Source organism: Chaetura pelagica, unplaced genomic scaffold (assembly GCF_000747805.2).
Source record: "Chaetura pelagica isolate M959 unplaced genomic scaffold, ChaPel_1.0 scaffold250, whole genome shotgun sequence".
Classification (NCBI taxonomy): Eukaryota; Metazoa; Chordata; class Aves; order Apodiformes; family Apodidae; genus Chaetura; species Chaetura pelagica.
The window spans coordinates 31,087-52,589 of NW_009951929.1; the positions used below are offsets into that span (position 1 = coordinate 31,087).

At 50.9% G+C, this 21,503-nt stretch overlaps 1 protein-coding gene across 1 annotated transcript in view; it reads right to left on the minus strand.

The window, feature by feature from the left end:
• Window positions 1-21,503, minus strand: part of NRF1 (nuclear respiratory factor 1) — a 61,059-nt gene that overhangs the window by 20,723 nt on the left and 18,833 nt on the right. The window contains exons 5-9 of the mRNA XM_009996338.1: window positions 19,583-19,741; window positions 18,039-18,236; window positions 16,656-16,757; window positions 12,826-12,983; window positions 7,365-7,489 (exon numbers count right to left, since the gene is read on the minus strand). Coding sequence (XP_009994640.1) covers window positions 7,365-7,489; window positions 12,826-12,983; window positions 16,656-16,757; window positions 18,039-18,236; window positions 19,583-19,741 — 742 coding nt within the window. The remainder of the gene's footprint in view (window positions 1-7,364; window positions 7,490-12,825; window positions 12,984-16,655; window positions 16,758-18,038; window positions 18,237-19,582; window positions 19,742-21,503) is intronic.

Genomic DNA, 21,503 nt, shown 5'->3' on the forward strand with positions numbered 1-21,503 from the left:
GGGGGAGAGGAATAAGGGGGGGGGAGAGGAATAAGGGAGGGGGGGGAAGAGGAGAAAAAAGAGGGGAAAAGAAAGGGGGAAGGGGAAAAAAAGGGGGGGAAGGGGGAAAAAAAAAGGGGGAAATGGGGAGGAGAAGAGGAAGAAGACAGTTCTGTTGCTGCCTGCTGCCCCTGAGACAGCTGCATTTTGGCCCTAGAGTGGATCCATGTGTTGCAGGACTGGGATCCCTGAGGGGTGAAGGATCCCAACCCAACTCAGCAGCCAGAGCCACGGACACTGTGTCCGGAGATGGGAACTTGCCAAGAGAAATTCAACATCAGCAGAAAGAACTTCAGCTTTCTGGCACAAGCACAAGAGCTGGGCACTGACCAGAGCTGCAGCAGACACCAGGCAGCTCCTCTTTTTACATTTATGGATAAAGAAGAAATCCTGCCCGGCCTGGAATTGAAACCAGTCCTGCTTCTTCTTCCAAACCTGAACAAAAGGGAACATATTGCAACTACACCAGGAGAGGAAGGCTGCTGCCTATTTCTTTAAATGTAATGTTAATGCCTTGTAATCAGCTTTAATTTTTAAACAGACCCAGCCCTCCTGTCCATTTCCCCTAATTCAGGACACGTGGAAGGTAAATGGCCTGTGCTTAAACCAGGACAGCATCAGCTGTGACAGCTGGAGAGCCTGTAAGTCTCAACTGCCTGATAACAGGAATGGATGTCAAAACTCACCAGGGAAGGGGACACAGGGAGGGCAAGAGAGGTGCTGGAGATGCCTTCAGGTCAGGGAGAAGCCAGGAGTTATCCCCAGACATTCCAGACAGGGCTCATGGACTGGATGGGAATTCACTAAAACCAACAGGACTCGGAGAAATGCTGCAAGTGCTCAAGCAGCAAGGGACTTGGCAGTGACTCCCCACCCTCACAAAGCTGCCTTCCCTTTCAGGTACTGCTAACACCCTCTCAAACAACCCGAGGAGGAAGCAGAAGTGACTTTTAGGGGACACCAACAGACCAAGCCAGGAGCTGAGCAACTCCTGGTGTCTCCCAGGATGCTGCCTTCCCTCTTTCCCAGCCCAAAGGTGTTTCAGAGCTGCAAAGCAGCCTGGAGACTTCTCGTGAGGCTTGGACACAAAGAGGGGCACAAAACCAGCTGGGAGGCTCTTCCTGTGCTCCTCCAACACTGCTGCCTTTGCAAAGAGGAAAGAGACCTGTGGTACATCCCGAGTGCTCATCATATCAAAACATTTTCTTGTGGCTGCCCCATCCCTGGCAGTGTTGAAGGGCAGGTTGGATGGGGCTTGGAGCAGCCTGGAATGGTGGGAGGTGTCCCTGCCCATGCAGGGGGTTGGATCTAGATGATCTTTAAGGTTCCTTCCAACCCAAACCATTCTGGGATTCTATGATTTTTTTCTCCCCCAAGGAAATAAAATGACAGGGCCTGTGAGCCACCCTACCCCAAAAGCCAAACTGTACCTAGAAATAACCATCCTTTGTCTCCTTCAAGAGTCTCACCAAGGTCATTCAACAAGCCAAGGGAAGCCCTTGTGCCAAGCAGCACTCCAGGGCCATGGCACCCACCTCCAGCTCCACTCCAAGCACCCAGGCACACTGGCTGAGCTGGGCTGTGCAGAGCCACGTAACAGGCAGCACCTGATTAGTTGGACCAAAGAGGAAATGGAAACAGCAGGAGAGGGACTTGACTGAGCCACTATTTTTAGCCCCAGTTGGTGGGCAGACAAATCCTAATCGTCACTGGCAGCCTCATCATTAGTCCCAGGATGTCCAACCCAAGCCAACCAGGACAGCCTGAGCTGACCACACCACCAGTGCTGCCCAAGATTAGTGCCCAGGAGTCATGTAGGACAGCAGCAAACCCCATGAGATCCAGCAGGATGGGTTTAAAAGCAGCAGAGCAAGGCAAGCTGTTCCCAAACGAGCAGAAATCCTCTGTGCTGTGAGGTTTGGTGAGAGCAGAGCAGAGCAGTCCAGGGGCTGGGAGCTGCTTTGGCCCTCATCCTGCTGGGAGAGCCCCAGCAGCACCAAGCTGAACTGCTGGCATCCAACCTGGTGTCCCACCAGCCCAACACTGCATCTTCCTCACCACTCACAGCCACCTGCTGACATGGAAAGGGTGCAGATGTGGAGAGGGCTGAGCTGCAGGCAAGTACCCTCCTCTCTGCAGGGCACACGTAGGGAACTGCATGTACTTGACACAGAACAAGCTCCTTTTAACTGAGGCTTATGCCAACATGTTTTCCTTGTAGTGCATCACAGCCCCTTGCTGACAATCATTCATTCATGCCCAGTGATTTCTCCTCTAGGAAATACCTCTCCCTGGCCCTGCCCAGCACATGCACCCAGGAACTCAGACTCCTCCAACTTCAGTTCACCTTGCCGGGGCTGCCACCAGCCTCTCCTCATCCCTGTCACCTGAAACACACCTGCAAAAATGCTTCTCTTCTCTTCTCCTTCAGACTGGGATTAAATCATACCTGTTTCAGGGTGACAGCTCATTAAAAGTGATCCCACTGGGAAGACCCTACAAAAAGCTTGACCCTTCCTATAGTCTTGGGTGCCAACGAGCTGATCTGTGCTCTGCCAAGTTGCCAGTGACTCAGTTGGGTCCATCTCCCCTAGAAAGGGAATGCACCAAACCAAACATATTTCTTGGTTTTGGTTTGTTTGGGCTTTTTTTTTTTTTTTTTCTCATGCAAAAAGAAGACACCAGGTGCCAACAGAACAGTGTGCTGCACCTCCCTCTCCTGAAGCACCCAAAACCAAGACCAGGCACTTCCCTCTGCCCACGGGTCTCCCCCTGCGTTCAAACTACAGCCCAGGGAACTGGATCTTGATTCCCACCTTCCCCTCCTGGATGTGCTTCCCAGTGTAAACAGCCCAGACACAGCCCAACAGGACTGGGAACTGTGCTCCAGGGCTGGAGGCCTCTGTGTTGCCCAGAGGAGGGTTCCCCATCTCCCATCTGCGCAGCGAGGGTGGGGACAGGTTTTCACCTGACACCTTTTTGCTCTCCTGCAGGGAGCTCAGCAACCTCGCCCCGAGCTGGGAGCTTTTCAGCATCTAAACAGCTCCTGATAGAGAAACCACCAACTGCAACAGTGATAATTTCCCCCTGAATGCTGCTACGGGGTGTTGATCCCACACTGACAGGACAACCCTCCTGTACCGACGCCTTCTCTGCTCTGTTTGCGAAAGCAAAGAGCTTGTTAATCCCCCCCTGTCCACGTCAGAGTCCTGATGATCTCCCCAGGCTTCCATCACAACTTGGTAATCCTGGCTCACCCCTGGCCCTAAGCACAGCTCCCTTTGGGTGGAGAGAGACTCAGGTTTGGAATTTTATGGATGAGCAGGGGGATGGAGAAGGGCAAGACTGGCTGTGGGTCCCTCTCGGTGCCCACCTGTGTGGCTGCCCTGCTGCCACCTCCAGGCACACCAGTGCTCCAAAGAGCATCCCCAGCAGCACGGGATGAGCAGAGGACTGGAGGACCTGCCACATGAGGGAAGGCTGAGAGAGATGGGTTTGTTCAGCTTGGAGAGTGCAAGGCTGAGGGGAGACCTTATTACCATGTACCAGAACATGAAGGGGGGCTGCCAAGAAGATGGAGGCTCCCTATTGACAAGGAGTCACATGGAAAAGACAAGGGGTGATGGGCACAAGTTGCTCCTGGGGAGATTCCAACTGGACACCAGAGGGAAGTTTTTCCCCATGAGGACAGTTAGACACTGGAATAATCTCCCAGGGGAAGTGGTGGTTTTTCCCCATGAGGACACTGGAATAATCTCCCAGGGGAAGTGGTGGATTCCCCCACATGGGACAGTTTTAAGACTCAGCTTTGACAGGGTGCTGAGCCATCTCTTTTAAACTATATATAACTAGAAGGGTTGGACCAGATGATCCTTGAGGTCCCTTCCAACCTGGCTTTCTGTGATTCCAGCAGCACAGGGAGGAGATACAGCAGCAAAATGTTCTTTGGGGCCAGGAAAAAGAGCAGCAGGTGCCACACGTGAGGACCAAGGTGGACGAGGAAGGACCCATTGGGTCTTTGGCTGTGTCTGTTAAACCAATTCCCTGATCACGGCTTGATTTCACATCTCCCCTTGTCACTTCTCTTACAAACATCATCTCTTTCTGCCCTGCCTCTTTCCATGCACTACTTTTGAACCCCAGCTGGAGCTCCCATCTCACCACCCCTCTCTCCTCCAAACCAGCTCTTCAAAATGCCACAGGCTGCACAGAACCACAACAACCCCAGGCTTGGGAGGACACACATCAAACTGACCTTCCCTGGGCTGAGAGTCTGCTCTGCCCTTCCTGGGAAGCTCTGCACTCTGCTACAGCCCTTCCTGGCTGTAGGCTGAGGAAAAAGCTTCATCAATATTTCAAGACAACGCCAGGAAGCCTGAAGCCCCAGCAGCTTTCAAGCCCCTGATCAGATCAATGTCAAACAAAAAGCTGCAGGATGAGGATGCTCCAGTGAGAGATGTCCAGACTGCAGCTGCCACTGTCCCCTCCCCTTCCTAATGCTGATCAAGTTTCTCTCTTGCTCTCTCTTCTCCAGCCTCTTCTAGGTCAGCACCAGCACATCACACCAAGCTGCCAAATGCCCACACCAAAAAGCAGCCCTGGAGTGCAGTGTTCTCTTCCCAAAGCAGTTTTAGTTTCTAGCAAACTTCTGAAGTTGGTGTTGCTACAATCTCCTTCACTTGCTTTGAATATGACTCTGCTTTTAAATATGACTCTGCTTTTAAATATGACTCTGCCTTAATGCCAGCCACTTAAGAACAAAACATCTGAGGCTCCAGCCATGGGGTCACTGGTTCCAGCATCCTGACTCAAGAGCAGATGCTCCAGAGTAGCAAGGAAGCCATAATGCACTTAGCTAACCTGACACTGCATGGCAGCAGGAGATCTTATTTCCCTTACCTATCAATGTAACTGATCACCAGATTATCTGCAGCCCTTTCATGGTTCAGCCACACTGCTGGGCTCCATTTCTCCCTGGAATTCTGACTTGAGCATCCCACAGACAGACAGAAGTTGCCTCTTTTTAGCCCTCTTGCTTCTCTTGTATCACTTCATTATTATTCAGATGCCAGAGGGTAGAGGGGGAAAATGTCACATCGAAACAGAAACAAAACATGAAACAAAGAGAATAATGACAACAAATTGCTCAAATCAATAGGATGGGGATAAATTTACAACCCTGCTAGGGAAAGTGGTGTGGGTAAGGGATTGGAATCCCCCAGGAAGGGTGAGAGCATTCCTACAGAGAAACCTTTATTGGAAATATCAGCAAATTAAGACTTTGCAAGCAGCAGTGAATTTTCTGGTTAATACCCTTACAGCTCTGGCAGGTGCTTTTCCCCTCTCCTCCCTGCACCCAGTTGCCCCAAACAACTCCCCATTCCACCTCCTCCTGATGGGAGGGCACAAACACCCAAGCACTGGTGTCCAGGAGGACTCTCCCACTCACACCCTCGGCTGCAGGGTAGAAAGAAGGCAGACACTGCCAAGGCTGAAAATCCATCTGCTCTCCACCCCTGAGCCAGAGGGAATGGATACTAACATCTCTTCCATCCCTAAGGGAGATATATGAGCTGGTTACATCATAAAACCAAGAGCATGGAGCTCCCAAGGACTCCAGCAAAGCCCTTCCCCTTAATACCACCGGAGATTAGAGCAGATCGAAGGAGAGTGGAAGCAAAGCAAGGGCCTGAGGGTGAGGTTTGCACAGAGGAGCCTGCTGCAGCCTCTCCCCTTAATGCACTAGAAATCCCACCTGATTTCAAACTCTGCTGCCATTAAAAAAAAAGAAGAAGTTAAAAAAAACCCAACCCAGCCTGCAGTTGAAATGCTATTAATGCTGGGTGAGTGAGGGTGACTCAGGAAGGGTGTGGAGGAGGAGAGTTGTTTAGGGGAAGCATCCAGAGGAGGAGAGTTGTTTAGGGGAAGCATCCAGAGGAATCCAGCCCCTGAGAGATGCCTTTTGGAAGCAGCCCAAAAGGAGGCAGGGGTGTGGATCTGCTCAAGGACACCAACGTGCTTTTACAAATCTGCTTAGCTGCTGGTTTGGAGCATCCAGGGGCAGCTCCTTCCTTCGACAGCCACACGCTGCTCATCCCCCCTCGAGCAGGGTGTAATGCAACACCACCCTACTCATCCCCCTCGGAATCAGCCGCGTTCCCAGCTCCGAGAAGAGGGTTTTCACTTCGTTTCTGCTCCCTCTTCAGGCTGGCTGACTCCACAGCAAGACACATCACGCCAAAACACCCCCAGTAAAATGACCCTTCCCCTCCGCTGACCCGTTTTGGCTGCAAACATTGACATTCTAAAACAAGTGGTGTTCCCTGTGAGATAAGGATTTTGCTGGAAGTTAAACTCGAGGTCCCATCTAGCCGGGTTTCTGCTTTACATGCAAAGTGACAAGGCAAAAAGTCACTGCTCTGCCACCCAACTGCACATGCTTGTTCTTCTTTTGACAGTTAAAAAGTCCAAATCGTCCCATCCTCGAGGAGATGTTTCTTTGCAACTTCACACTTTGCATCCTTGTTGGACTTGTTTTGACAAACCTCCTTCCAGTTAATTGAAATAAACAGTGAGTTGCATCTCTAAAGTGGGAAAACATGATAGAGGCATCAGGCAGAAGCAAAGCACAACTGGAGGCAGTGGGTGAGCCCCAACTAGACACGACTGTACGTTCCAGAATCGTCTCTTGAACCAGTTTCTATTTGGTTTCATTCCCTACCAGCTTGGTTTGAGTAACTGCAAAAGCCACCAGACTTGGTAGAAAGAGACACCCAGGTAAGAGGTGAGAAATGCTACAGAGAATCCCCAGAACCAAGAGGTTGACTGTGGTGGCAAGATGGCAAATGAGGCAGGAGCCAAACAACCCAAGGGCGACTGTGAAGGGGTGGCCAGAAGGTCCCAGCTAAGCAGAAAAGCCACGGCTGCTCAAGAGCAGCCACGACCCCCCCACCCCAAGAAAGTCTTGAGAAAGGAAGGAAATGAGTTGTGCAATAAAACCTTGGTCATCCTCTGCTCCTCCACTGTGAGGTGAGTTTATTACAGCACTGACTAGCTGTGTTAGTTGACCCAGTCTGCTAAGGACTGTGCAGGGACAGAGTGGGGAGCAGTTTTTCCCCTCAAAACCAAAGAGCAAGTGGAAGTCAACGAGAGGTTAGTGCTACCATTTTAACTCATAGACTAGTTAGTGACCTGGCAGGGAGCCAGAACTAGTTGACTAGTGAAAACTTAACATTTCAAGTAAAAGAGAGAAAAAAAAACCAACCCCTAGCTGAGGAGAGCAAAGGAGAAAACCATACACAAGAAACAATGTCTTGCAGCCTTACCATTGGCATCTTGGACTCCAGTAAGTGCTCCTACTGCTGCTGCAGTTTCACCAGATAGGACAATTTGTCCTCCACCTTGGAGAGTGGCTTCAGCCAGCGTGGCTACTGCGTGGGCAGCTGCTTCACTGCGGGCACAGGAAGGGAAAGGAGAATTAGGAAGGCCAGACAAACCAGTAACTCCCTTCCAGTAGCATCCATTTGAGCCAGGCAAAGAGAACAAATCCAGTCAGGAGGGATCCTCACCTGGCCCAGATGAAGTTACTCAGAGGAGAAAATCCACAGTGGAAGAGGAATGTATGGGCAGAAGCAGCTTCCACTGGCTTTTTTTCAGCTTGCAGATCCCTTAGTTTGACCATCCCTGCCTTCTTACCTTCACATCCTTTTGCTGGGGACTTTACTAAAAGCTTCCAGACAATTTCTAGACCCGTTTTGGTTTGAAAAGATCCTTGAAGATCCTCAAGTTCAACCACTGACCCAGCACTGCCAAGGCCACCACTAAACCATATCCCTAAGTAGCACATCTACCTGTCTATCTCCAGGCAACAAGTCACACCACACAGCTCCTCCCTGCCTCTGCTTTCGGGTACAAACCTCATTCTTTTGGCACTGTCACATTCCAGGTCTCTACAGATTTTCAAGCTCTACCCTTTATTAGTGATTCAGCCAGTTCTTCTTGCACTGGAACAGGCCCAGAGGTTTTTACCATGACCAGGATCCCATCAGCAGCTCTGTATTTAGCTGGGCTGGAGCACTTCTCCCCAGCCAAGGGGTTTAATAATTCTCCTTAATGAGTGATTGGTAGCTCAGCACAGGATTCTTAAATTTCTTCATACAAATGAGGTCAGCCCAAAAGTCCTTCCCATGCAGCAATCCTGCTGTGAAAACAGCCAGGATCAGGTGTGCAGGGAGGAACATGGACAACCCTTCCCTTCCCACACCCTCTCAGCTTCCGAGGGTCGGGAACGTATCGATTTCCAGCAGCAGAAACTGCACCATCAGCTTTGATTTTGTTTCATCACCTCTGGAACCCGTTTCTGCTCTGGTTTTGCTGCCACACCATCCTGGAGCAACGAGTTCCACGTTTCAGCAGCTGTTGTGGGAAGAAGAACGACACGATGACACTCCCAGGAGCTACTGCCTGAGACTGGCTGGGCAGCCCTCAGGTCTGACAGCGCCAGGAGCAGAAAATCACTGTTCCCTTGTTGTTTTCCTCATGATTTCATAGACTTCCCAGGAATCTCCTTCCCAAGCTGAAGAGCCACAGCCCACTTAGTGTGCAAGGACTTGTCCTGCCTTCAGATCACTGGTCTTTTCCAGACTTGTTCTAAATCTAAGACAGTTTTTGAGGGGGGGGTAACCATTTCTCACACTATTCAAGATGCAGACACACCAGGAATTACTCCAGGGGCCTAATCCTGGCTTGTTCTTTATGTCTTTCCCTTTAATTCCTGGGATTCAACTTACTCTTTTGACAACACCTGCTCAGCAGTGACAAAACACCCAGTTCCTCACTGGGTATGTACAGCAGATGTTTCTTAACACTCTGCATTTACTGACATCAGGTTTTATTTGCCCTCTGGTGGCACAAAGTTCTGTGACCATCATCCTTCAGCAGCTCTCCAGGCTTTTCCAAACCTTTTGGATAACTTTTATCTACTTCTGGTGACTTATCACTCATCACAAAGTTCTCCCAAACCCACCTTCTTCCCCCAGCTTCATCTCCTACCTTTTCTTACCTTAATGAACTAAAAAAGTAGGTATTTTCTTTAGCCCTTCCTGTGGAAAAGACATTTGAGGAGCCACCAAGGAGCTTCCCCTAGGATGCTCTTCCTTAACTGCCCTACTCAATCTCTGGCAGACCAATTGACTCCAATTCTTTTCCAAGTATTTCCTGCCCATTAATTCTCTTTCCTAATTTTCTGGTTACATGCTGTGCACTTCCCAACTGGATTCACTCCAGTGAATGGGTGGATTTTCATTTCTAAATGGCCCCTCTCTCTTTTCTCAGAGCAGCTCTTAAACACTCCTAGTGAGCCAGAAGATTTTCTTGTTCTGCTTTCTTATCCCCTTCAGCTAATACAATGGTGATCCCACATGGACAGTGGGATCAAGTGCACCACCCCCAAGTGTGCAGATGACACCAAGCTGTGTGGTGTGGGGACACACCTGAGGGGTGGGATGCCATCCAGAGGGACCTGGTCAAGATGGAGAAATGAGACCATGTGAACCTCAGGAGGTTCAACAAGGCCAAGTGCAAGGTCCTGTGCCTGGATTGAGACAAATCTTGGTGTTAATAGAGGCTGGGGGACAAAGACATGGAGAGCAGCCCTGAGGAGAAGTACCTAGGGGTGTTGGGTGAGGAGAAGCTCAACAGGCGCTGGCACCGTGTGCTGGAGCCCAGAAACCGCCCTGTGTGTCCTGGGCTGTCACAGCAGGGTGACGAGCAGGGCCAGGGAGGGGATTGTCCCCTCTGCTCTGCTCTGCTGAGACCCCCCTGCAGGGCTGGGGCCACCTCTGGGATCCCCAGCACAGGAAGGACATGGAGCTGTTGGAGAGAGGCCAGAGGAAGCCCCGGAGATGCTGGGAGGGCTGGAGCAGCTCTGGAGCCAGGCTGGGAGAGTTGGGGGGTTGAGCCTGGAGAAGAGAAGGCTCCAGGGAGACCTTAGAGCAGCTTCCAGTGCCTGAAGGGGCTCCAGGAAAGCTGGGGAGGGACTTGGGACAAGGGCAGGGAGGGATGGGATGAAGGGGAATGGTTTTAACCTGGATGGTGAGACACTGGTCCAGGTTTCCCAGAGAGGTGCTAGATGCTCCAATCCTGCAACCATTCAAGGTCAGGTTGGACAGGGCTCTGAGCAACCTGATCTAGTGGGAAGATGTCCCTGCTCACTGCAGGGGGTTGGATTAGATGGCCTTGAAAGGTCCCTTCTCACCCAAACCCTTCTGTGACTCTGTGACTCCATCCTGAACCTGCAGAGATGAGGCTGCAGGAGGGATGTCTGCAGCACAGCCAGCCTGGGTGAGCACAGGTTTACTGGTGTACCAGGGCTTGACTGGTGTAACCTTGTTTCCCAGATTTCACACAGCACTTATTTGAATCCACTGTCAAGGACAATTGAGTGGTTTTTTCTCATCTGTTACAGTTGCATCCCTGAAAATAATAAGGACCTGCAGCATAAAAAGCTTCTTCCAGTTACAGTGTCCTCCTAAACATTGATTGGTTCAAATCAATTAATTAATTGCCCACCTCCATTTTATCCTCTTTTACTAGAAGGCCTAATCCCACCCTCAAACCTGACAGAGGTTGGGTCACCCAAGCTGTCAGGCTGCTGGCAGATGCCCTGCTCTCCATGGAACCAGGAAGGACTCAGCAGCCACTGGAGATGGCAGCTTTCAGCTCCATTAGGCACAAAGTTTCCAGAGTTGGGAAGATCCACCAGCTTTCAAGGACCAGAGCCCTGCTGAGATCTTCCTACAGGCAGGGGAAAGACCACAGTCCTACAAGCTGAAGCTACAAGGAGCTTTTTGTGGCAAAGGGAAAAGTGCACTTATTCCACATGGAATGGTGGTGGAGGAGAGTCACCTGGAAAGGTCTCCAGATCTGGCACAGGCAGCAGACAAAGAGGGTGACAACAAACTGGGAAATAAGGAGCAAGGCCCCTCATTCCCACTGGAATTCTGCTACAGGCTCTGCATCAGTCCTGATCTACAAGCTTTCCTGGGAATACACAGGTCTGATCCCAGCTTGAGGCACAGCAGAGGCTAAATGACTTGTTGAAGGATTCCTATTTAGTTCTCACCTTGCTTCTTTTTGCTAAAGATTCTCAATTTCTGAAGCTAATAAAGGAAAAGAAACTGCTCATTGTGACTTTAAGAGCTGCAACTAGTGGTGATGGGATGCAATGAAATCAAGAGCACTCTGGTGTTTTGAGTCCAGAAGAACTGCTCAAAAATACAGAGAAAAATCTAACACCTGGAAATGTGCAGGATCCAGAGCCTGCAAATCAGATTCCAGGAGGTGGGGCTTTTGCCCTGCAATTCCCTACCTGGTTACTTTGGCTGTTCTTCTTACAGAGTCCTAAAATAGTTCACTGGCTTTTAAAAGGCAACTTCATAGTGAAACTATCAGCAAAAAACCTGCTTAATTTAATGGTATGGTAGCAGGAAAGAACTATCTGATGGACCTGGATCTGGTCAGAAAATTGGTTCTGTTCTAGCTCAAACCAGAACAGAAACAGTTCTAGGTGTGTCCATGACTCAGTTGTAATTTGGAAGCAAGATGCTGAATGCCCCCTATTTTATGATAGAATAGAATCACAGAAGGGTTTGGGTTGGAAGGGACCTTAAAGAGCATCCAGTTCCAACCCCCTGCATGGGCAGGGACACCTCCCACCAGCCCAGGCTGCTCCCAGCCCCATCCAACCTGCCCTTCAACACTGCCAGGGATGGGGCAGCCACAGCTTCTCTGGGCAACCTGGGCCAGGCTCTCCCCACCCTCACACAGTGAGGAATTTCTTCCTAATGTCCAACCTCTTCCAGTTCTGATCCACTGCCCCTTGTCCCCTCACTACAAGCTCTTGTCAAAAGACCCAATTTGTGCCTACAATGTGGTCTTGGAGCTTCACTCCAACCACCAGCAGTATGGATTTGTGCCTTGTCCTAACCCATGGCTGCTCAGTCAACAGCCCCTGGAGCAGGATCCCTGTTTGGAAGAGGAAGATGTTTTGTCTGCACCTCAGCACTGGGAAGCCTCCCAGGTTTCCTGTGGTGCTCCTGCTCTCCCAGGGTGCAGCTCTGCTGTGCCACAGCCATTCCCAGCTTCTGAGAACAGCAGGTAAAGCTTGAACTCACCAGAGCTGACCAAAGGCACTGCTTCCTGCTGCATGGACCTGTAGAGGACTACACTGTGGGTCTTGGTAACCTGAGTACAACCACAGATCTAAAAGAGCTCGTTCCAAGGTGTAGAGGCAGCATTACCCCTGCAGCTCATTCACCTTCAGAAACACATCTGGGAGCAATCCCCAGAACACTGGGCCTTTGGAGGAGATCCTGATTTCTGAAGAGACCATACAGACACCACAGGATATTTCAGCCTTAGGCACTAATAATACTGAGGGAAACCCAGACCAGCAGGCTCAAAAGGTGCTACTAGCACATCACAACTCCTCCTTGCTCAGCAAACTCAGTTCTGTAACTGAACCCTTGCTCTACAAGATCATTTACAGGGTAAAGTTACTATCCCAGCTTCTTCTCTTTCAGGAAATTTCCATGTCAGTCTTCTTCTCTGGTTACAGTGGAAATGAGGAGCTGTCCTGCAGCCACCTGGACATGGGCTGACCCAGGAATCTGCTACACAAAAGCCTCTACTGGGACTGCACACGTGGGTCTTTGCACCATTAAGAGTGAATATATAAGAAGGAATGGTCACGAGTGGATGGTTCAGGCCTTCAGCTCTCCCCCATACCTGTTGAGTGCCATGGTAACAGTTGCTCCTTGCTGCATCTCCTGAGATGCTGCCACTGCTGCTTCTGCTAACGATGCCACCGCCTGCGTGGCCTCCGATGCCTGCGTCGTCTGGATGGTCATCTCACCCCCCTGTAGCGTTGCCCAGTTCTGCTCCACCTGTGGCCAACAGACAACAGGAAAGGCCCTGAGACTGGACATCATCCCCCCGATGCACAGTTGCTTCCTAAAATGAAAGAGCCAGACAGTTTCGAGAGGTCTTTGCAGAATCCTGCCCGTGCCCTGACTCTGAGAGACAGGGGTGGGGGGAAATAAAGGAGGAAGCTTGGGATCCACCTGAGAACATTGCTGGACCCTACAATCCTCCATCAGCCATGAGGGAGTTCCTCTAGTCCACCCCCAATTTTAGCTGCTGCTCTCCATGTGGTCAGTCTTCAAACAAGAACTTTTCTCACACACCCCCATAAACACCTGTGGAGCCCCCAACCTCCCACAAATCCCTTTTGTCCAGCCAGGTCCACCACAAAACTGGACAGCTTTGATTGTTACTGTACTGGGATCACTGCCTCCCAGTTCATCAAGTAGATGCTGGAAGCCCAGCATGGATCACATCCTGCCTCACTGTTTCCATTGGTCTCCACCCACCCCCTGTCACTCCAGGGAACAGTCCACATTCCCACTCAGGATTTATTTGCACAGCACTTGTGAACTGGGATGGGTTGGAGCCAACTGGAATTTCTTTGTGCTGCAGAAATATACATAATAAAAGAAGCTGGCAGATGGCAAGTACCCTGCTCAGGTATTTCAGGTACTTCCAGTTCCCTCCCTTCAGACCTTTGTGTAGATCAGTTGCATATCATTTAAAGTTCACCCAGTCTTGGTTGCTCATTTTCCACCTTGCCCACCTTCCTCCATTTGGGACTTCCCTGCTCATGAGCTAATGGGCTGCATGGCCACAAAATCCACCAGGATGGGAAGCCAAAATATGCACTGGACCAAAAAAAATACTGAAGAAGTGGAGCAGGAAGACCCATCAGCTGACAAAGCCTACTGGCTGCTTTACAAGATGAAGATCTTCCTCCCACCCTCCCATCACTATTCTCAGCCCCATGAACCACAGAATGGTTTGGGTTGGAAGGGATCTTAAAGATCATCTGGTTCCAACCCCCCTGCATGGGCAGGGACACCTCCCACCAGCCCAGGTTGCTCCAAGCCCCATCCAACTTGGCCTTGAACACTGCCAGGGGAGGGGGCAGCCACAACCTCCCTGGGCAACCTGTTGCAAACGTTTCAGACCACTCACCATCTTGCTGAGACACACGAATAAGAATGCCAGAGAAGGTGATGAAGCAAAAAAAAAAACAGCCCCAAAACCCCTCAATTTGTTAAGAGGGAAGAAGCTCAAATGTCCACGGAAGCAGAGCTGGCGCAAGGCTCCCCACAAAAGGGCAAGTCAATTTTGCTGCCTTTGGGCAAGAGAAAAGGGTTAGTCCCATCACAGGATGAAGAAGGAGAGAGAACCTGTTGTGCTCTCACTCACATCTATCACACACTCCTCAGCAGCTGCCAATCTGGTTTTCCAGCACTTGGGCAAAAGCACAACTGGCGTTCGTCGGAGCTCTTTAGCCGTCCCCGGCCGTCTGACGTTCATGGCAACTGCTTCATTCTCCTGTGCCCAGAGCTGACCCTGGGCAGAAGGATCCAAAGAAGGGAGGAAGCAGTGAGATAGTGCATGGCGAAAAGGAGAAAGGAAGTTGTTTTTAGAGAAGGCAAACATCTTTTTAGGAAAGATGCAACCGAGTTGGGAGGGCCCGGAGAGGAAGAAGCCGCAGGTAGGAGAGGGCAGGAGAGTCAGAGTGAGTGTGTGGTTCTCGTTGCTGAAACCCAACTGAAGTGAACCTGAGCTGGGAAAGACACCCTTCCCATCATCATACAGGAGAGGAACAGACATACATGTGTGCAAACACCTAACAGTACACATTTGAGTGATCAGGCAGGTCTCCACGGTGACCTAGCGCAGCCTGCAAAGATGCCTGAGCTGTTCCAGACCTGGGGCAAGGTCAAGCCTGGAAGAGAAGTGGGGATTGTCCAGGTGTTTCACTGCACCAACACAAAGGTTCTGCTGCTGAGATACCTGCTCCCTGCTGCTCAGCATCCTCTAAACACATGGATTTGCTCAGAACTAACTCAGATCTTCACACAGCACGAGGTAGCAGGACAAAAATGTCCCTAGAGCAGCTGCCAGCAGGCTGGGGATCTGTCTGCACCCATCCCCAGGGCAACTTTACTTCCCTACCTTTATTTTGCCCAAGATATTGCTTAGATGTTCTCCTCATGTTGGGAATTAGCTGCTCTTATTCCCTGATACCTCTTTGTGCCTTTGAAAAACATCTTTCAGGTCTCAGGAGGTATCACTTGGTCTGCAAAACCCTTCAAAGCAGCTGCAAAGTACTTCAAGGTCATGGCCCCAGAGCCTGGTTGTTCCACCGTGGGTCTGAGATGGGAACAGGCCCTGGTGCAGAGCAAAGCTGTTCTGTGCTGCCACCTGTCGCTGTGACAGCCTGTCCATGCAGAGGAGACCAGACCTTACAGAAATTCTGGCATGGAAAAGGGTAGGAAACAACCTGGAGCCCGGTCTTAAGGTGGGGTTTTTAGTGAAAAGGGTAAAAAATATAAATATATATATATTTTTTAAAAAAATCTTCATAATTTTAAAGGAATGTTCCTTAAATGCACACAAAAACGTTGTTACTCAATTAAATAAAAGGGAGGAAAATAAATGCATGTGAATTGGAGTGTTCAGATGTTGGGATTGAAATGGTCTGATCAAGTCCTCAATAGAAGCAACTTGACCCAGTTGTGAAGCAGTGGAAGAAACTTGCACAGTAAAGGTAACAGTAACTGGGCAGGACCTGCTGCTGCCTCCCCTCTGTGCATCTGCAGGTTCATGGAATTGTTCTGGTTGGAAAAGACCTTTAAGGTCCTCCAGTCCAACCATTCCCCCAGCCCTGCCCAGTCCTCACTGCCCCATGTCCCTCAGCACCATCTGCAGGGCTTGGAAACCCCTCCAGGGATGGGGACTCCCCCCCTGCCCTGGGCAGCCTGGGCCAGGCCCTGACAGCCCTTGCCAGGCAGGAATTGTTCCCCAGATCCAACCTCAACCTCCCCTGGCACAACTTGAGGCCGTTCCCCCTTGTTTTGTCACTTGTTCCCTGGGAGAAGAGACCAACCCCCATGACGAGTTACCCAAGTCTCTCTCTGGGATTGCCTTGCAAACCTCCTTAAAAGCTGCAGCAAAGGAACAGTCCCATTTTGTCCAGAGATCCATGGCCAAAGACTCACAGGACTTGTCCAGAGCTGAGCAACCTCTTTTGCTAACCACAGGTTCAAAACATCCCTCCCAACCCTCCACTGACCATCCAGCACCCAGGACCCACAGCAGTTACCCAGGACCCACACAAAGCAGTTACTAAATATGAATGCAGGAACGTGCACTTGTGCAGGTCATTAAGTCTCTATCTGCTACAGCAGATCTCACAACATAAATCACCTATCAGAGATATGAAAATTATGAAATTCAGGAGTGAGGCTTCCACCATAACTGCATTTGCAGAGTCCTGAGTCAAGGTGACAACAGTTCAGCACTGCCTACATAAAAATTCACACCACCTCACGTTCACACGTGTGCTGATCCTCCAAACGGAGGGGTGGGGAAGAAAGGCTTGGTGTTCCTGTGACCACTTGATGCTAGAAAATGTTTCTCCCGACTGAAGTTCAGAGAGGACAATTCTGCTCAGTTCTGTGCGCTGTGAACACGACCCAGGTTCTTACCTCTCCATCAGTCACTGCAGAGTAATTGACTTGTGCGACGGTCACTGTGGTTGGCAACTCGGAGGCGTCGGCCAGCGTGGCCACTGTGGCACCAGTGCCAACCTGGGGGAGCCAACAACATGGGGTTGAAGACACTTGTTCTGGCAGGAAAATGGCCACAGAATTCAAGCAAAGGGGGACTCAATTGATCTCAGATTCAAAAAAAAAAACCCCATGGATCCCACAGAGAATAAAAGCAACGGCAGAGCTCATGGAAAATACGGAGCTGACTGGAAGGGCTGGGGGAGGAAATGATGGGCTATAGAGACATCAGTTCCATGGAGGTGATGGGGGGGCTGGAGCAGCTCTGCTCTGGAGACAGGCTGGGAGAGTTGGGGTGTTGAGTCTGGAGAAGAGAAGGCTCCAGGGAGACCTGAGAGCAGCTCCCAGTGCCTGAAGGGGCTCCAGGAAAGCTGGGGAGGGGCTTGGGACAAGGGCAGGGAGGGATGGGAGCAGGGGGAAGGGTTTCCAGCTGGCAGAGGGAGCTGGAGCTGAGATGGGAGGGAGAAATTGTGGGCTGTGAGGGTGGGGAGACCCTGGCCCAGGTTGCCCAGGGAAGCTGTGGCTGCCCCATCCCTGGCAGTGTTGAAGGGCAGGTTGGATGGGGCTTGGAGCAGCCTGGGCTGGTGGGAGGTGTCCCTGCCCATGCAGGGGGGTTGGAATTAGATCATCTTTCAGTTCCCTTCCAACCCAAACCATTCTGTGAGTCTAGGATAATCTGTGGCAGCTTCCAGAGAGGATATGGCCCAGGAGAAGGTTTTGCAGAGCCCTCCTGCTGTCCCTTATGATCACACAGAACACAGAGTCCCTGCTGTCCTCACCAGGAGCAGCAGCAGGACACTGCTGCCATTCCCACCATCTCCAGGGCTTGGAAACCCCTCCAGGGATGGGGACTCCCCTCCTGCCCTGGGCAGCCTGGGCCAGGGCCTGACAACCCTTTTCCAGGAAGGAATTGTTCCCAAGATCCAACCTCAACCTCCCCTGGCACAACTTGAGGCCATTTCCTCTCCTCCCATCACTCCATCCCACTGCCACCACTGGCATGAGCTGTATTTGTTTATAAATGGGTTTGTTGAATCCAGGTCAGACCTCTGGACCAACTAGCTGGAGAAATGCTTGTGCTGCCACAACAGGAAAACAAGGGATGGGAGTAGGGAAGGGAGAGGATGAGACTCCTTCTTTGGGTGGGAACATTGGATTAACAAGCCTGTGGGCTCAGTCATACAGATAAAGACAAAATTCTTGAAGGACAAGTTAAGCTCCCAAAAGGAGTTGGATCTAAACCTGACACAGGCATCTTGATCCCAAGTCACCCGTGATGGAAACGCAAAGGGTCTCACCCACCTGGATGAGGGACACGGTGCCATCAGGGTTACTGAAGGTCTGTACCACTGTCTGTGAGGGCACCAGGTGGGCTATACTGTGCGTGGTGGTTGTTTGCTGCTGTGTCTGCTGGTCCTCAAAGGCATAGAGCAGGTCCTCACGCCCGTGCTGCTTGTAGCAGTTTTTCACGATGGTCCGCAGAGCTTGGGTCCACGACACCTGCCAGCAGGAGGAGAAAACCACTGAAGAGACACTACAAAAAGTTTCCTGAACCACAGCAGTGGTTATTGTTACATGGTTTTATTGGGAAGTTTTCAACAGATCCTCAAACCAACCAAAGGCTCCCTTATCTAATCCCCCTCTGCTCATTTCCCCCCTCCCCCTTGTCGTCCCCCAGGAAACCACTCTGGAGAGCTCCTGTGACCTGACAGGGCACAAGCTCATCTGGCCAAGGATGGAACCTGTTCCAGAAATCTTTCATGCAATCTGAGATCTCCTCTATGAAATCTGTTTTGACAGCTTTGAAGGAATTCTAACTAAGGGACCTAGTCTAGTGGGAGGTGTCCCTGCCCATAGTAGGGGGGGGATGGATCTACAGGATCTTTCAGGTCCCTTCCAACCCAAACCATTCTATGATTTGGATCAACAAGTAGAAAACCCTTCCCACCTAGGAAGGCACCAACTGCCTCAGCACCATTTCCAGCCTCAACAGGCATCCACCCCCATCCAACCACACCTACATCAGCACAGGTCCTATCCCCTTGCACACCCTGGTAACTTCCTTGGATGATCTTTATGACAGGTTGATAGAAACATCACCTGCCTACAGCATCTGTGGCTGTAACTGATACCCAAAAGCTTTTCATCCAGTTCTTTCATTTTTTCCCTGGCTCCTCTGCACATCCTTGATGACCTTCCTTTAAGTGCACAGGTCCCTGCTGCTCAGGATGGGTCAGTTTCAATTCATAAGGCTGTGGCACAGACTCTGCAGTAAATCACTCAATCATGGAATGGTTTGGGTGGGAAGGGACCTTAAGGATCCTCTACTTCCAACTACTCACCATGGGCAGGGACACCTCCCACCATTCCAGGCTGCTCCAAGCCCCATCCAACCTGCCCTTCAACACTGCCAGGGATGGGGCAGCCACAGCTTCCCTGGGCAACCTGGGCCAGGGTCTCCCCACCCTCACATAGTGAGGAATTTCTTCCTAATGTCTAGGAATGTCTAAATGACCTGCATCCTTGGAGAGCAAACTTGCCTTAGGCTGGGTAGGATGCTGCACAAGGCCAAAGAGAGGAGCAGGTTCTGCAGCTTGTGAAAAGGGACCTGCTGCAGAAAGAGATGTGGTTCCAACACTGCTGACTATGCAACCCCAGCAGGGACCAGGCAGATGGAAGGTTGTGCCTTTCCCACCCCACTGCTCTCCCAGCCTGAATGTCTGACACAAAGCCCAGGCAATACTGATGTCATGACTCCTTCTGTCACCCAAGGGGAAAACTATTCCTACAAGAACTAGTCACAAGCCCCTGCTCTCAATCTGGAGGCAGGCAGAGGGGACACACACCCGCTGCTTCTGTTCCTCTGTGCGGACGTCGCTGCGAACGTTGGCCCATGGAATGTCCTCAGGCCACCAGATGGGCTTGCAGCTTTCCTTGCCCCAGCCTGGTTTCCCCCGACCCGTGGAATACTTCAGCATCTCAGGGATGAAAGCTCGCAGTTGTGCCTGGAACAGAACACAGGAGAGGGTTGAGAAGACTTTAGGAACCCAAATCTCTGCTTGTTTTGAGGTGTGTGGTACGTTGTTACGTTCAACTTCCACAGTTGTTGGGAACCAGCAACTGGAAGAGACCTGAATGCCTAAGGAAGATGGACAAATTCTGCACCACCTCCCAAGACTCAGCTGAGAACAGCTGAGTAGCAAGAGGAAGAGCAGCAACAAAATTAAGCCAGCCAGTTACAACCATAAGGCACAAACACACACTGTCTTAACCCTGTGTGGTTCGAACACCACCGTGAAGAGAGCAAGCCAGCCTGAAAGGGAGGACAAAGAACAGATTCTCAAAATAATGCAGAAAAACCCCACCCTCAGTGTCCCCACAGGAACTCAGATGTGAGCTGATGTACATTTTACAGAGATGCTGCAAAGAGGATGGAGCTTCAGAGAGCTGCTCACCTGGAAAAAACCACAATCCCACCCCAACTTCTCCACCCTTGTAGAACGGAACACACACTGGCTGATTTTGTGGATATACCTTTAACTTTTTGCCAGAGTGGAGACACCTTTCAACATGATTTTAGTCCTCAGCACCCACAAAAACTGGTCAACTAGTGACCACCTTGACCATCAGAACACAACACCTTCAAAATAGACTTGCAAAGCAAATGGAGGAGATTTGTCACCAAGTGCAAGTGACATCCTCAGCGTTGCCAAAGAGAACCCAAAACTCACACCAGGTTTTATGACACAGTTGGGTTTTGTACCAGGGACTAGCTGGAGCCTCAGGAAAACACTGGTGCAGCTGCAGAAACAGAGCAGGAAGAGGAAGGAGTGGTCACTGCCACCTCAGAGGAAACCACATGAGCTTCTGGAGGACTTATCACCCATCCCTGATCTTCTGCAAGAGTGTCCCTTCCTCCCAGCCATAATCCTGCTTGAATGACATGCAGGTTTGTCTGGATATGGTATCCATTGGCTCCAAGCTGTAAATCAACTCATTTCCAAGCTGCCCTTTCCATGCTAGCACAGGAAATCTGCACTCAAGTCCCCCAGGCTGGCAGGGGAAGGGAGGAATGTTCTGGTAAAAAGAAAACCATTTCTGTGCAAGCACCATCTCCCAGGTTGCACACAGTTTGCAGCAGTGGCCAGGGACTTCAAAGGCACTAACAACCCAGTATCACTGTGGGGCCATGCAGAGCCTACCTGCTGCACAACCCCCTAGAAGAACCAACCCTGCTCAGAGAAGCAGCTGCATTTCTGTTCTTCCACTCCACTGACATCCTGAGCAAGGTCAACTCGTACAAAACCCTGAATGGAGGCAGAAAAACCCACCTGGGTGCCCTTCAAACAGGAAGAAGGGAGATTTAGGTTGGACATTAGGAGGAAATTCTTCACTCTGAAGGTGGGGAGACCCTGGCCCAGGTTGCCCAGAGAAGCTGTGGCTGCCCCATCCCTGGCAGTGTTGAAGGGCAGGTTGGATGGGGCTTGGAGCAGCCTGGAATGGTGGGAGGTGTCCCTGCCCATGGAGGAGGGTGGAACTGGATGATCTTTAAGGTCCCTTCCAAACAAACCATTCCATGATTCTATGATTTTTCCCAGCCTGTCTGTGATGCACCTTCCACTGCAGGGCCACCCACCCCCTGACCCACCTCAGGATCCCTGCTCCAGGCCCTGTTTATCCTCAGGAACCTGCTGAGGTCACAGAGTTGCGTGGTGCAAAAGCAGTTAAAAGCTCCTTCCCAGAAGTGCTCTCTGCAAACCATGCTCC